Source organism: Neophocaena asiaeorientalis, unplaced genomic scaffold, assembly GCF_003031525.2.
Source record: "Neophocaena asiaeorientalis asiaeorientalis breed wild unplaced genomic scaffold, Neophocaena_asiaeorientalis_V1.1 scaffold959, whole genome shotgun sequence".
NCBI lineage: Eukaryota > Metazoa > Chordata > Mammalia > Artiodactyla > Phocoenidae > Neophocaena > Neophocaena asiaeorientalis.
In genome coordinates, this window is record NW_020173039.1 from 42,894 (window position 1) to 58,860 (window position 15,967).

Below are 15,967 nucleotides of genomic sequence, written 5' to 3' on the forward strand. Positions count from 1 at the left end.
GCCCGTCCGTCCATATTTACGGTACGCCTGTATGGACCATCTCTTTATGGTATACATTTCTCTTGAAAATGAGTTTGGAAACAATTACTTCTCTCCTAAACAAAAACAGAAAGCAAAACAAAGGAGCAAAAAAAAATCAACTTAGTGCTGCAGAGGATGCAGGAAGGTGGAGGAAGAAAATGCATTTCCCATACTACCTGCTATAAATGAAAATGACCAGTAGGAAATGGCAGGGTTAGAGTTTTCTAAAGAGTGAACGCCCATCTGCCATACTGGTTCTGTGATTATAATTTCATAAAATATTTATTGAGCACCTATAACACACTAGAGGTAAGAAGTGACCTAGGCAAGGCCCTACCTTCAGGGAGCTCACAGTCTATGGGAGAAAACTGATGAATGGGTCCTGTACAATGACAGGACCATTGAGTTTGTGAATGGGGCAGCCTGGGCCATAGAGAGCAATGCCTAAGCACTCACTGAAGTAGGTTTGTTTGCTGACAAAGGATGTGTCTGGGATCAACTGCACTTCTGGTCCTCCATTCAAACGCTAAGTTTAGGTAGAAAAAGGGTGCAGCTGAACTCTGCAATGGATTCAGGATACAGCTGCTAAATCTAACTATAGTTCTTTTGGCACTGCTAACTGGGCTGGATTCTGCCTGGCGGCCAAAGACTGCCAAATTCTGATTTAAGACATTGACTTTCCAAAGAAAAATAGCTATAATGAAAATAGCTTATGTCTTACATAAACTCTTAGCAATATAACAAACACATTACCTTTAAATAGGACCCACAGTATTTTGTTACATATGAACTGTCACACTGACTCAAAACAGTTATTTCTTGCTGTGTGTCTTTTGTGTTGTTTCCATGAGCTTATAATTTTAACAGCACATATTTGACACTACCCAATGATGAATTAATTTTAAGCCTTGTCCCAAAGTACCCTCCTCAACATTTTAATCATTTGACTTTGCCTTTATGATCTTAAGTCACAACTTTCCTGAGCTTTGGTTTCATCAACAACAAATTGGGGACAATAAAGTCCAAAACACCAGATAGCTGTAAGGTTCAAATGAGATAAGTATATGTGAAAGCAGGAGCCTATCTAAAAACTGTCCCTGTTTTAAATCTGAACGAGAAGTCTTACAGCTTTGGATATTGACCCACACAAGCAGCTATGTCCTGGAGGATGAATCTTCTCCCCAGATGAGAACATGAAAAGGGCAGAAAAGGGGAAGATATAAAGGTGACCTGGCTGTGACAGAGTACCCTACTGATTTGGCTCATCAGGCATTTACCCTACTCCACCCTCTCTCTCTGTTATTCACTTGGTTAAAAGTGTTGACCTTGCTGGATGAGGGATGCTATTCCTTCGGTAGAAAAAAAGGGGGAGGGCTCTGAAGTCATGAGAGCCTTCCTTGTAGAAAAGGGCTTTTGGACTTGAAGGACAGCATCTAGTATGGCATATATGGGGTATTCAGAGCCCAACTAAAGACTGATAATCGATGGTAATAAACAACAAAATATCTTCTGTATGTTATGACACAGGTATATAAATCTGCCCATTTTTACAATTAAAAAAGTCCAGTTCATAATATATTTGGACAGACAGAACTGTCCAACTTCAAAGAAAACATGTGGCTTTAACGAACATTGAGATTAAAACATCTATTCAGTTCAACAATTTAAAAACACTAGGTTAAGCAGTGAATTAAAGTGACTGGCAAAACCTTTCACTGGATAAAACAAAGCGATAATTGTGTTGAATTTTCTTAATTCATTATTTCAGAATTTAATTATATTGCTTAATATCATCTGGAAAGTCCTACACATGGACAATTCCCAGCCAGATTTGTAGCTGGGCCACTACAACAGATTTGTAGCTGGGCCACTTTCTCCATTTGGGACAAGTCATATACATTATACTTTTTTACCCATTATTTCTAATTTCTAATTTATTTGTAAGTTATTCAATTGATTAAATATTACATTTTAGGATATATCTCAGTTTTTCCCCATATATGCCAGAATGGTGACTAAGGACACAAGTGAACGTTTAACTTGTTTAAACATGTACTGCAATACACATTATCATTTTGATAAAAAGTAATGACTTTGAGTTATGAGATTTACAAGCTAGCAAATAACAAGTAGTAATACACCAAATAATTCAAGAAAACAACCTCAGTAATACAGATGTCTATTTTATTAAAAAAGTTACAAACAGGTGGACTGCAGGGTCGTCTTACAAAATGACAAGAATGAAATCTATTGGAAAAATTTTACTTTTACAAATCTTTATAGGTCATTGTTCAATGTTTGTACTTGTTATTCGAGATTTTTTACCTTTCACTGATAAAGTTACAGTACATTAGATCCATGATAATAGGTTACATGATTTTATTTGCAGAGCCCTACTGCAGTGATTTGAACAACTCCTAAACAGATGCCATAGTAAAGACGAGACATATATTGCATTTAATATTAATTTATTATCCTAATAAGCAACTTGACATGCAATCTATTGAGGAAGCTAAAATAACTTTTGGTCCCTTTTCTTAAAATGTGCTGGAGAAACCACCTTTAAATCACTTTCCCCTGATTCCTGTGATCCTAAGTGAATTCAAGTTAAACTTGCTGCTGAGGTCAGTGACAGAGAGAGCGAGAGAGAGCAAGAGAATGAGAACTATCCATAGGAAAGAAACACTGTATTAAAAAAAAATCCATCTGCAGAAAATTTAAATTATGAATTATTTGATTCCTTTAGAATTTCACAAAGCTAATAAAGATGAACCACAATCACCTAACCTACTTTGAACTGAGTGTTTGGTTTTAAGTTTGGTGTTAAAGTGCAAACTTAAATTAGGTATTCATTTCAAGCAGTTTATAAATAAGAAACAAAGTTTCAATTGCCTCCACCCTTACAATCTCACCATAAAATTCAAAATCTAAAATCAAGAGTTCACTTTGAGGGAATTTGATCAGGAATCAAATGCAACACGATTTTAAAAAAGGAAATCAAAGTTTAATTAATTTCTACACAATAATTAATGGTCATGCTGACCAATAAATCACATGAATGTAGATAACACTTTATTTGAACATCACACACAATATAAATTTAAAATTGCCACACCCTTCCAAAAACCATCACTGCATATATTAGAGCTTTCCTTGACAAAGTTATTGAGCTATTATTATAGATCAAAAGTATAGTTTTGGTTTTCTGTTTTGTTTTATTTAGAAGCATGTTCAAATGACTAAAGCTGGGCTCCTAAAATCGAGAACTTTGGTGCAGTAGGTGAGCTGCAGTTATTAACTTCTGCAAATTAAAAGCACACAACTAAAACCAAATAAAAACCCAACAACAAAATACTGTCAAACTTACAAAATTTTTAAATCATTGCTAGAAAAAGCGCTCGTCATGATGTTAAAACTGAACCACAAGATTACTCTTTAGAAGTTTTCTTTCTGCTTCTATACCTGTGTTACTGTTAAAATGTTCAAGTATTCAGACAAAATGTGCTGATTAGGTAAACAACATGGAAGGCAATGGCTATTAGAAGCACATTTGCAAAAAAAAACAAAAACAAAAACAAAACGCCCAGAGACTTGGCGCTATCCTCCCTCCTGTTACACAGATTTTTGTCTCTACTACAAACATGCTTCTTGAGAAATAACTAAAAAGCAATTGTGATAGTGCAAGAAAACTTTAACAAATATTGCTTTAAACTATTACTCAGAAAGACAAATATTAAGAACTAGAAACTGTATATGATTTTATTTGAATTTAATTTTACATGTGCAGAAGTCTACTAGATGTCAATTACAAGCCTGACAGGCAAAGCTGAGCTATCTCTGTTTAGGTATACAATTAATTTACCATGGATACAATATCCCTCTTCAAAGGCATTGCTAAGTAGGTCATAACTAAATTTAGAACTTCACAGAAAGGAAAATGTTACTGCTGCAATTTGATGCTGTAAATGAGATTAACACATGTGAAAACCTAATGGAATCAAATGCTTAACTCTTCAGCTAAATGCTCTACAGTCAATTTCAAATATCAATTGTAACTTTCAGAACATTTTAATTACAAAAACACATCACAAACTGCACTTGAAGAAAAGGGATATTCCATCCATACAGGTAAAATGTGATCTTTAGTTTCTTTTTACAACACTGCCACACGTAAACAAAGGCTCAAAGTATTAACCAACCATTTAAAGGAGAAAGATTTTACAAATAGAATGAAGCACTGGTGCGAGGTAATATACAGAAGTAACCATTTGTTTAAGGCTCAATTTTTTCTCCATTATAACTTTCTTTTAAAAGGCATTGAGTAGGTAATACTGAGTTTGAGTATTTAATAAATACAAGTTGAGAAACTGATTAAAGAAATCAATTAAAATATTAAAAATTAATTCTTGCATATTAGCCATCAATAAGAACTTAGAAAGCTACAAAAGGACTGATTGATAAAGAACAGATTTTAAACATATGGTAAACGTGCTAAGCATTCCTGTTTAAGGTCAATGGATCTTGAAGGCCAAAGACCTTATGCACTTAATTAGATGTATGGCAACATGCTGTAATAGAGACAGGTTTACCAAGGCTCAGTTCTGCAACCCAGGTTGTAAAGTTCTCCAAAGCAGCATCTGTGCAAATTTCCTCTGAGTTTTATCTGCAATTAAGATTAAAATGTCATTAAAATGTAGAAATATAGATTACAGTTTAAAATGAAAACACTGACAACAGATCTGTATACACATGCAAGTGGTACCAGAATCGTAAAGTGGAATTTCACTGTGTTCCCCATAAATTTAAGCAAAAATAATTTTCTGTGGTCCAAAAGAATCATTAAATTTTAGCAACACTATAATGATGCACTGGATGTAATATACTGTAACTTTTATTTTTAAAAATATTATATTTTATAAAGTATACAATATTAAAAATGTTATTACGTGTTTAAAAGATCTTACAGTGTAAAAGTGGCAAATGTCACTTCTACTTTGAATTTGATCTCTTCATGTTTTTAATGGGAAATAGTATTAGAATTAAATGTATACTGATTATGAACTAACTTGACAATACGCAAAACTTCAAAAGTTAGGGTTTTTTTGAGATTTTAAAATAAGAGAATGTAATTCAATCAAAGTCTAGCTATCAAGCATCTACTAGGTACCCCGACTTGGGTTAGATGCTAGGTGACAGCAGTAGTTCAAATTTCCCACTCTGGTCTGCCCTCTTCAGTACATCCTCCCAACCATAAAAGCTTCTCCTATGATTGAGATTTCTCAGTCTCTGCTCTTAGAATTGGTAGACTTCCGCCCTCCTAATTAATACCAGGGGGAAAAAAAAATCTATCATTCAGACACAATGTCTTTTAAATATGCTGGATCACCAAAGTGCTTCTAGGGGAATGGAATTACATTTTTTAGTGTGAAAGATTAAAATTGTTAAATAAAGCCAGAAACAAAGAGTAGAATAGCAACTATGAAACAATGCCAAGTGAAACCAACTTAAGATCATCTTAGGGCTCTACCAATGTTTATACATGCAAAATTTTAATTTCATTTGACAGCTACACATCTATTAGTGTTCAAAGAGCCTAAAAGAACTCTTTATTAGCAGCTATATCATAAAAATGATTAGTTTTAAAGAACGTCTCTCATTATTATTGAAATTCTGCCACCTAAACACATTAGGAAAAACAGAACAAAAGTTTGCCTCTTCAGAAATTATTAAAGAAAAATTTTTCTTCCAATTAAAATTAAGACTTTCTTTGCATTAACGCAAGTTGTTAATCAGGACACTGGTTATTTAAGCTTGGGCAAGTCCAGTTTCCTCATCATTAAAATAAGGATAAAAATTCTTTCCTGACAGGGTTGTGGTAAACATCACATAAGGTACTATGTGAAAGCACCTTACATGTCAAACGTCAGGTAACATTTTCATTTCTCAACTACGTTATAAATTTCTAGAAGACTAGGATTATGCCTTTGATATCCAAATTAAAGACCTTTATATTTTTATTTTTTAGCCTCATTTCAATTTTTATACCTATTTGAACACAACAGTATTTCATTATATACTCAGTTCATTGTGAGGACTCTTTTTCAGATCAGACTTTCGTCAATTAACATGAATTAGTAAGTTGATTATAATTTTTTTTTTTTTTTTCTCCTGTACGCGGGCCTCTCACCGCTGTGGCCTCTCCCGCTGCGGAGCACAGGCTCTGGATGCGCAGGCCCAGCCGCTCCACGGCACATGGGATTCTCCCGGACCGGGGCACGAACCCGTGTCCCCTGCATCGGCAGGCGGACTCTCAATCACTGCGCCACCAGGGAAGCCCTTGACTATAAATTTTAACCCACATTTTTCAAAATAAACAATTATAAAGAGTTTAAGATTTCCAAATATGAATATGTCTCTTAAATAGGGAAGACTTGGATGATCTAATAGTTCAGGCATTCTCTGAAATCAAATTGAGGAAGTAGTAATTATTTCTAGCCAAAATAAACATTAAGAATACATACCAGCTTATTAACCATAATCTACATTAAACAAAATGTGATAAATGCATTATTTCCCACCCTCTAAAAACCTGGTTAATACTTGGTCTATCCACATTCCACAGGATGACAATACTCCAGTGAAATCAAGAGACATAGATAAATCCCGGGTCAGATTCAACAGTATTAATATGAGGCATACCATTAAACAAAGTATTAATACCAACTACTTTTCAAGAGAGTAATAAATTTTAATTCTCTGCAGTAATAAATTCTGAGGCAAAAGCTTGCATTAAGCCAAAAGTACAGTCTCTCTCAGATTAGAAGTTCACTGAATGCAAAATGTAAATGTTATTGCTCCACACTGTGAAAGCAAAATTTTCAGTGTACTAACAACTCTTATTCATTTAAAAAACATTCCAGAAGTTTTAAAGGCAGCTGGTCAAAGTCATACTTTTTAACTCCCAGGATATCACATGCAGACACACTGCAAAAGTACAACATGCTGCTTGTGAGATAGAACACAAGTGATGCTCGTCCTTACTCTCAAGTTTCCAGCAAGACACGCAACAAATCTGAACGCTGGAAGCTTCTGCTCAAATTCTTGCTTAACTGGTTTCACTTTTCCACTTTTTTCTAATTAGATTTCGTTAGGAAAGAATAACAAAAAATCCCAAACAACAGTCCAAACCTTTTGCTCAGGAAATTATGAAATAGGGTCTCCCAAGTGGGGTAAATTGGTACACGAGAGTACCAAACACAGAACTGAAAGAACAAAGATCATTATTTATGTCAGCGTGAAGAAAAAGGGAGACTCTTGATTCAAGACTAGCACATCATTTCACGTGGCAGCAGAATGCCTGGGATATTAACAAAGGCTCCTAAAAGGCTTAGCAGTTTATGAATGCCTTTCTAGCTTAGCTGGATTTAGCATTTCTAAATACAATGGTATTTACTAGCATTCTTTTTAGCAAATATAAATGTGCAACCATAATCAATTTTAACTTTTTCCAGTTTTATACATATGATATTCTGGGGACTTAACCAAAGGAACTTTAAAAAAAATAAATTTTGTTTCCCAGTTTTTACTTGGCATTTTCATATCCAAGTTAAATATTAATTATATTAGCAAAGCACTAGGCTAGAATTCTGTTGATAGAGTTTATGTTTTTTGTCAAATATCTTGCTTGTTTCTCCATTGTAATTTGCATAACACTCATGAAGCTTATTAGGGGGTGGAGTGAGAGAGCTATAGGATCATTAAAAGTGCTCATCTGTCACCCATTAGAGAGCAGAAGCTGAACCTATGGCATAGAATCCTCAAATGGAAGGTGAACCGTGCTTTAAGGAGAACATGCACACTAAAAGTTTACAGTAAACCCAGGGTAAAAAGGAAAAGCTATTTTTCTTACGTCCTAAACCTAAAATCTCTAAGTTTAAATTAATATGATGAATTCAATTCTGAGATCTCAAACAGTATGGTCATGCCCACTGATAATAAGCAGCAGTGTGAGAGCCCAATGATCTGATCCTAGCTGCTAGCTTTGAATTAAACCAGGTAGGGCACTGCTTCCCTCAACTCTAAATTGCTTTCTCTGAATCCCATACTCCTAAGACTGTGGCTAATCAAAGGAATTTGGGAGTATGTTTTTAGTAGGATAAGTTTTTCCAACAGCTGACAGGATTTAAGTTTTTCTTGGTGATATTATCTTCTGGATTTTAGAATTCCACTGAGAAGTACTCCCACGAGGAGAATCTTTCCTGAAGTATGGCTAGAATACTTCCTCAGTGGCAATTCTCCAACTCCATGATGCAATTTTTGTTAATTCTACTGATGGCTCATTCTAAGCTAGAGAGGTAACAGAGTAAAAGTGAATGGCTCAAATGCATTTTATTCTGCAATAAAAGCCTAATCTTGAGGTTAAAAGGAAGCAGTGAAAGTGGGAACAGATATACAAAGAGTCATTCTAATTCTAATCACAGACACCTCCACACCCAGAGCAGGTCTAACTAGGCACCTATCCACCCTGAACAGTCCCAAACCATGAACCTTGTGGGGGTCAGTGAAGGTCTGGGAGAATTAGTGGGCAGAAAGGACAAGGCAACTCTGTTCTTCCCTTTTGCCCCAGGTCCATTGCAGATCTATATGGTACACACTACCCCAAGGAATGCTTTCTCCTCCACTCAGGGCCGCTGTGTCACAGGCTTCATTCTGGCTCACTATGTGAACTGGATGACGAACGAGCATTTAAAGTAAGCTATTTTCTCCAAAGTGATAAGCAAGATAGGGCAGGGGGGAAAAAAGGAAGTATCTCTCTAAACTGTAACTTCAACAATAGAATTCCACCCCAGTGTTTTACTGATATGATTAATATTTAACTTGGATATGAAAATGCCAGCATTTTAAAGTACAAAATGTGAGTTAATTTTCATGATTTCCCCCTCACATCTGCTAAATCCCCCGGCATATCATATCTAATTAAAAGCTGGAAGAAAGATTAGAAACAATTCTGATTCCACATATTTATTTATTTAAAAAAGAACCTGAAAATGCTAATCAATTCCACTGTGTTTAGAAATAGTAAGGCCAGCTAGACTAAAATGACATTCATAGATGGTTCAGCCTTTCAGGAGCCTTTGTTAACATCCCGGGCATTCTGCCGCCACGTGAAATGATGTACTAGTCTTGAATCAAGAATCTCCCTTTTTCTTCGGGCTGACATATATAATGAACTGAGGCTGACATAAATAATGATCTTTGTTCTTTCAGTTTGATTCCCGGTGTTTGGTACTCTTACGCACCACTTACTCTCGTCGAGAGAACCCGTCCATAATACACGGAGAAAAATAGGATAAAATCCTGCAGGAGACCTTCAAGCTGTAGTAAAGAACACCTTCTTTCATTCCTGTTTTTTTAAAAAATAATTATATTAATTTCTGTCAATACTGGACTGAGATACAGGAATCCTTGAAAAAATAATCTTTAAAAAAATTCTCTCTGCCAAAAGAGTATTTACCAAATGATCACATTTAAGGAATAACTTTACTGTACTTCCCTAACAGAATATTTTTAGGATATTATTTTCTTTCTTTCTGGCATTCCCTCTGTTTGGAAATCACCTCTACCCCTCCCCCCATCCACTCAAATCCTACCCATTCTTCAAGGCCTGACTCAAACACTACTGCTCCCCCATTCCTCTAAATCAGTGGTTCTTAACCAGGGGCAATTTTGCCCCCCAGGAGACACCTGGCGATGTCTGAAAATATTACTGTTCACCACAACAGAGGGGCGGGGGGAATGCTCTTGGCACCTAGTAGGTAGAGGCTAGGGATGCTGCTAAACATTCTGCAATGCACAGGATGGTCGCTACAGCAAAGAGTCCTGAATGTTGAGAACCTGCTCTAACTGAACGTGGTCTCTCCTTTCCCTGAAACCCCACAGCACTGTGATTTACTTCTTTTATAGTATTATGAGATTACTAACAAAACACTCATCATTCTCAACGACAGTATCGCACAACAGCCAAATGTCAACTATTTACACCAATACAGGGGAACGATGATACAGTTAATAAAACCAAGACAGGGCTGCCACACTGACCTGGGTCTCTATTATACTTCTGCTGCACAGTAAATGAAGTCCTTCAAAGCAGTTGGTGGCAGGCTCCTCAGGTCAGTAAGGAAACCAGCCACGAAAGCAGTGCATAAGGAATCTGGCATTGCTTCCAGACTTACAGTAAGATTACTGCCAGTGGGAGGGTGAAAGGTGAGGAAACAATCCTGGGAGCCATGCAGATAAACAGGTGTTGGGCAACAGACTGGTGACTCAAATTGAAGGGTGGTAAGAAATAAATGTGAGGAATTATCAGCAGTAATGCTTAGAACATTAATATATTTTCCCTTTCAATTAAGAGAAACCAACTTACAACAATCACAGTTCTTCTGACTCACTTGAGTCTTACTATCTCTAATTTGGACAAGGTACTCTTATAAATATTAAGGACAAACATTTCCCAAATCACCTTTATTTGTCAAAGTTTGATCTTCAATCTAAATCTGGGACTGGTAGACTTCAGAGCTCTATGACTCAAGCTACAGGACTCAGAATCCATCACCTATTTTTTCAAATAAATAGTAAGCAAGCACAACCACAAACTTTATGGACCTCCAATTACAGATACCTGTGCACATCAGTTCAATTTTATTTGATAGCAAAAAACCCCACTGCATATAGCGTGCTTTGTTCTAAAAGATCTTGGTCAGGGGACTCCCTATAACATTTTCAGAAATCCAGCTGATTAGATATTTTATTTCAAGACTCACACCTTCAATTGTATATTCTGCTTATAAAAACCAAACAAAAACTACACAGGCAACTTAACCCATTATTATAAAAATGAGCAATTATTGTTATTAATATTTTCTGATTTCAGTACCTTAGTTAACAAAAAATATAAACATAGTTTCCTTGAGATATTAAAAAGTCTACTTAATCATTCGTGTAGGTAACCAAACAGACTAAAAGTAATTTAGATCACAAAAGCTGCAAAATGAAATAAACTCAGAAATAACTCAGAATAAGAAATCTTTAAAAATAGCTTTAGACATTACTCATTTGCCAATTTGAATAAGACAGTGGCCCTCTACATGTGAGACCAATTTTATTCAGTTTCCTTCCTATAGCTGTCTACATTAATGACAGAAAAAAACTGGGAACATTTTGCAGGAGCTGGTTAATTTTTTATAAAGATGATAAAACTAAAACGCACACACTTACGTCATTTGCCTGGTTAAAAGTGTCAGATAGAGAAGTAGAGCATAACGGTAAAGATGCGACACCACACAGAACTTGCTCAAACTTGAAGTTGGCTTACAATTTAAGAAGAGACATTGTGGTATCAAGAACCCTGGACTCAATCACCTACATAGGCCTGTTCCTGCCTCAAAAAACTATATTGCAAGTGTGATGCTATCAACAAAACATATGCTGGGCTACAGTCTGCACAGTGACACTATATGATAACAGATGGAGCTAGGTATAAGACAATAAATGTGTTTTCATCTCATTCTGGTATGCTCAAAAACTGATGAGTGAAAGCATTTTGAATAAAGCACTGTTGTCATCCTTCATTTTCAAAGATGACACCAGCTGACAGAAGATCTTGTCTGAAAAGATAAATTAGGGACTGTTAGTCTTTTCTCCAGGGAGCACATATAAAGCCAGACCTTTGATTAGGAATCATCTCTGCGATCTGAAATGACTGTTGCCATTTGCAACACTGTCTCTTAGACTTGAGGTCAGTCTTGGCTCAAAACAATCAATTCCATTCCTGATATTGTCAGGCTAGTCTGGCATTTTCTGTGGTTTCTCAGTCATCCAGGATATTTGCTGTCTTATCTTATAATCTAAGTATTATTGTCTAAGTGAGACTATCTGCCCAATTACAATCTAGATTAAAAGATCATGACATGAATAAAATAATCTCATTTTAAATGCTCAGTAAATTTTATATAACCTTACTTTTCCAAAAACACAATCATTAAAAAAACCTTTATTAAGTTATTTAGCCCAATGAAAGGTTTGAAGATTTTACTATTGTTCTTAACTCCATTATTTATTAAACTGAATACATTATTTTCCTAGGCTTGGGACTGTCCGTTCTAAACACATCACAGATGATTTCACCAGATTCTCATCTGGACCATATATTCATAATGAAGTCAAGGTACATTGTGGCACTATAATTTATTATTATCAGAGGTCACTTAAGTCCCTCCAGTGCAAGGTACAGATTAACTTGATTAAATAATCATCCTGTAAATCTAGCACTTGGGTGATTAGTAAATTGATGATTTCAATTACAGCAGCTCTCCAGCCCAGAAAAGAAAAGCATAGAAAACACAAAACTAATCATCTTCTCAAATTATTACTGGATGCTCTCCCATGCATTTTGGATGCTACATCACCAAAACAGGGAAAAGGTGTATCATCCTTTAACTTACCCCACCCCAAAGGAATGTTACCAGAGAGAGAAGCACAGTAAATTGCTTTAAAAAACAAATCTTGGTGATGGGAATACAGGCAATTTCTTACCTTCATTTTACTAATCTGTATTTTTTTCGATTTTCTACATTGAATGTTGACTATTTTGCGCTAAGGGAAATATTATTTTAAAAATAAAGAAATTTAAGGTAGCACAATGTGTATTATTAGTATTACCCAGCTTTTTGTTCCACTTGACCAAAAACATAAGGTTCCATCAACAACTAACCTGCTCGGTATGGCCATGATTGAGGTTATCTTTTTTTTACTGGACAACGCAAGTTGTACAACACTGATCTTGCTTCTCGGGCAGGGAAGAATAGTTCATTTGCCTGACGATCTCGGCAAAAAGTTCATCCACCATTGATTTACTTTTTGCCGATGTCTCCATGAAAGGACAGCCCCATTCTTGAGCCAGAGCTCTGCCTTCTGAAGACATAACCTCTCTTTCTGGTTCCAGATCCACTTTATTTCCTACTAGGATCAGTGGGACTTTTTCATATCTCTTCACTCTGACAATCTGATCTCTCATTGGCTTGATATCCTATGTAAACAGTCACAAAGAGAAAGGGAAAAAATTATGCTATTTGCATAACCATAAAAGAAATATTGCAATATTGCAAGAAGTCATCCTTCAGTAAGTAGAGAACGCTGAATCCAAAATAAAACCACACACCCAAATAGAGAAAATGTCATTTTCTCCATTGAAGTAGCAACTAGATAATTTCCACAGACCCTACCTGCTGGATTTCTGTCAAGAATATAAAATGTAGGTTGCACACTAACTTTAGGACTCATTTAATCACTTCTTTCCCTCAGTCGATACTGATTTGAAAAGCAAATTCCCAAATATGATGAATCCATTTGTACAAAAGGGTGTCTGGCCATGTCCTTAAACCTGCCGGCTTGTCATCACTCCTGATAACACCTGTTATCCTAGCACAGGATGGCAGCATCTATGCATTCCTAGCCATTTAGCAAGAGCGCTTGAGAGAAAGTGTTTTAGGTGGGAACAAAAACACTGCGTTGTGTCTAGAAGACCAAAGTTAAAAACAGATTCACACGTGTCAATGTTTCATTTAAAATGAAACGGTATGCCTTTATCCTCAAAATACACTTCAATGTTAGAAATTACTGTACACTAGTGAGCAGCTCCTGGGAGGGACAATGCAGGGGGGAGTCTGGGCGGGAAGAAGTCAAACTTTCCTTTGCCTATGTTCGGGTTTACAACTTGAATTTTCTCCCACGTGTATTATTTTCTCTAAGTAATTACAATTAATTACAAAAGGTAAGAGCCTTAACAATTCTCTAGGAGGGCGAACTTTGGGTGGGGGGGTGGGAAATACTGATTTAAGACATGTTATAGATTTAATACTGACATTCGTTTTTTGAATTTTTTTGTAACTTAAAAGATTTGACTTAAATATAACATGTGTTTAATTTGAATAGCTGCAGTGCACAGCAGTCACTTGCAGGATGAAGGAAAAACAAGGCACTGAAAATTTACAAAAACATACGGTTATTTGACATTTGTAACAATTTTGTTTGATCACATATCAATTCAGTCTTCTAGGTTAAGCTTCTTTTCCCTGTGTCCTTATGGAAACACAAGTTCAGCTGAGAATCCAAATTTACGGCATTTGGGCTTAAAAGAGTTTAAGTCTCCATTGAAATAATGGCAGTTTTTCACTATTTATGTGTATAAAAGAAGTAGCTATAATGGATATCTTATGAAAAACCCTTCAAAAGACTGCCAGCCTCAAAAGAGTCAGCTAATAGAATAACAAATGTCCCAAGGATCCTTTAGAAAGAAAACGCCTGTCAAATAGCACCTTTAGCACATTGGTACTTTCTGGTGAAAAATGCTTTTATAATAGTAATGCTTTGGAATTTAAGCCTACATAAAATGAACTTTAGTTTGGTCACAGTAGCGTTGTTTCATTTATTATTATTTTTAAAAGAAAAAAATCCTGAAGTTGCTATATCTGGTTACTGGAAAAGCTCACTATAGTACTTTAAGTTAAAATACTAAGAAAAGTGGAATTAGCACATTGGCTTGGCTAAAGCACTTAATGTCTCTTATGTAAGCAACATTAGTGCATACCTTTAAATGCAGAAAAAAATATCCATTTCCTAAATCAATGGAGGTCAATATAACGGGTCAATATGAGGTTATTTATTTTCAAGGAATAAATAGCAACATTTATTGCATCTCTTAAAATAATGTTAAACCTCCAGTCTGTCTTCCAGTGAAGGACACGACAGATTTTCCGAAGAAATTGGACCACCTCCAGTTCGGCCACCGGCCGGGGGTTAGAAATCTGCACTTGTTCAGTGTTCCCAGTTCCACATATTTTCTATAAATATTGTCAATATTATCAGAAATGATTTGAATGAACTGCAAAAAAGGAGAGTCATTCTAGATTTTTGTTCGTTATTAATTCTAGGTACTAGTCTTTTCAATTAGTAACTTCCCTTCACACGCCCCAAGTAAGTAAAATGCCTAGAAGGCAGGTCTTGAGTTCTTCATCTTGCAGCCCTAAGATTTATAAATCTGGCTGAGAGACTTGGCTGAGAACAGAGAGGGGGAGGGGGGAAGCAGACGCAGAGGAGTTATCTGTGCAACAGATAATCGGCTCCAAATAATTTTCCTTTTGAAGTGCTCTATTTGCCCGAGATTATCTTTTAAATGTTGTTTTGTTGAGTACATTAACCAAGACTTGTTGACTTGAACAAGCAACTTCAGAAGGCTATATAGTCCAGGCTAAATATACACAAGCTGACATTTCTTTTTCACTTCTCTTTCACTTAAAAATAACTAAAACATTTGTTGACGGTTGAGACTTTAGTCCTCTCTACAGAAACAACTCGATACTTTTCCGTGCCAGGAGTAACCTCAAAAATGCGCCATGTCTAACTTTCAAAAGCAAAACACAGTCATTTACGCACGGTGCAAGCAAACCAGAAGTAAATGTAGGATTACCACACCCCCTTCTAACAAATTACAAGACTTGGTTTGGTTACCTGAAAAGACTGTTGATTAACCAGACTATAAACCAGGATGAAACCTTGGCCGTTTTTGATGTAGAGATCTCTCATGGAGGCAAACTGCTCAGTTCCTGCGGTGTCCAGAATTTCCAGCACGGAGGGGGAAGAGTCCACTTCGATCTCTTTGCGGTAGAAATCTTCAATGGTGGGGTCATATTTCTCAATGAAAGTCCCAGTGACAAACTGCACAGTCAAGGCAGATTTGCCAACCCCTCCGCTCCCTAACACCACTACCTTGTATTCCCTCATGAGTCTCACCTTCCCCAACTCCTACCAGAGGGAGGGAAAAATTACACCCCGCTCGCTGCGGCGCGGCTCTGGGAGGCGGAAGGTGGGCGGAAATCTGCGAACCCGGGAG

General features: G+C 36.2%; 1 protein-coding gene across 3 annotated transcripts; it reads right to left on the reverse strand.

Annotated features, from left to right (window-relative positions):
- Positions 1-2,184: 2,184 nt before the first annotated feature.
- Positions 2,185-15,961, reverse strand: RAP2C (RAP2C, member of RAS oncogene family). 3 transcript variants are annotated; one of them, XM_024742691.1, is made up of 4 exons: positions 15,868-15,961; positions 15,586-15,746; positions 12,791-13,105; positions 3,755-4,684 (listed from the first exon to the last, which is right to left on the reverse strand). In XM_024742691.1, exons 2-3 carry the CDS (start codon positions 15,658-15,660, stop codon positions 12,827-12,829), a joined length of 354 nt encoding a protein of 117 aa, XP_024598459.1. In that variant the 5' UTR covers positions 15,661-15,746; positions 15,868-15,961; the 3' UTR covers positions 3,755-4,684; positions 12,791-12,826. The 3 variants fall into 3 exon arrangements, with proteins under 3 accessions (XP_024598456.1, XP_024598459.1, XP_024598457.1); XM_024742688.1 differs by having other exon boundaries at positions 2,185-4,684; positions 15,586-15,961; XM_024742689.1 differs by lacking the exon at positions 3,755-4,684 and adding an exon at positions 10,697-11,684 and having other exon boundaries at positions 15,586-15,961.
- Positions 15,962-15,967: the final 6 nt, after the last annotated feature.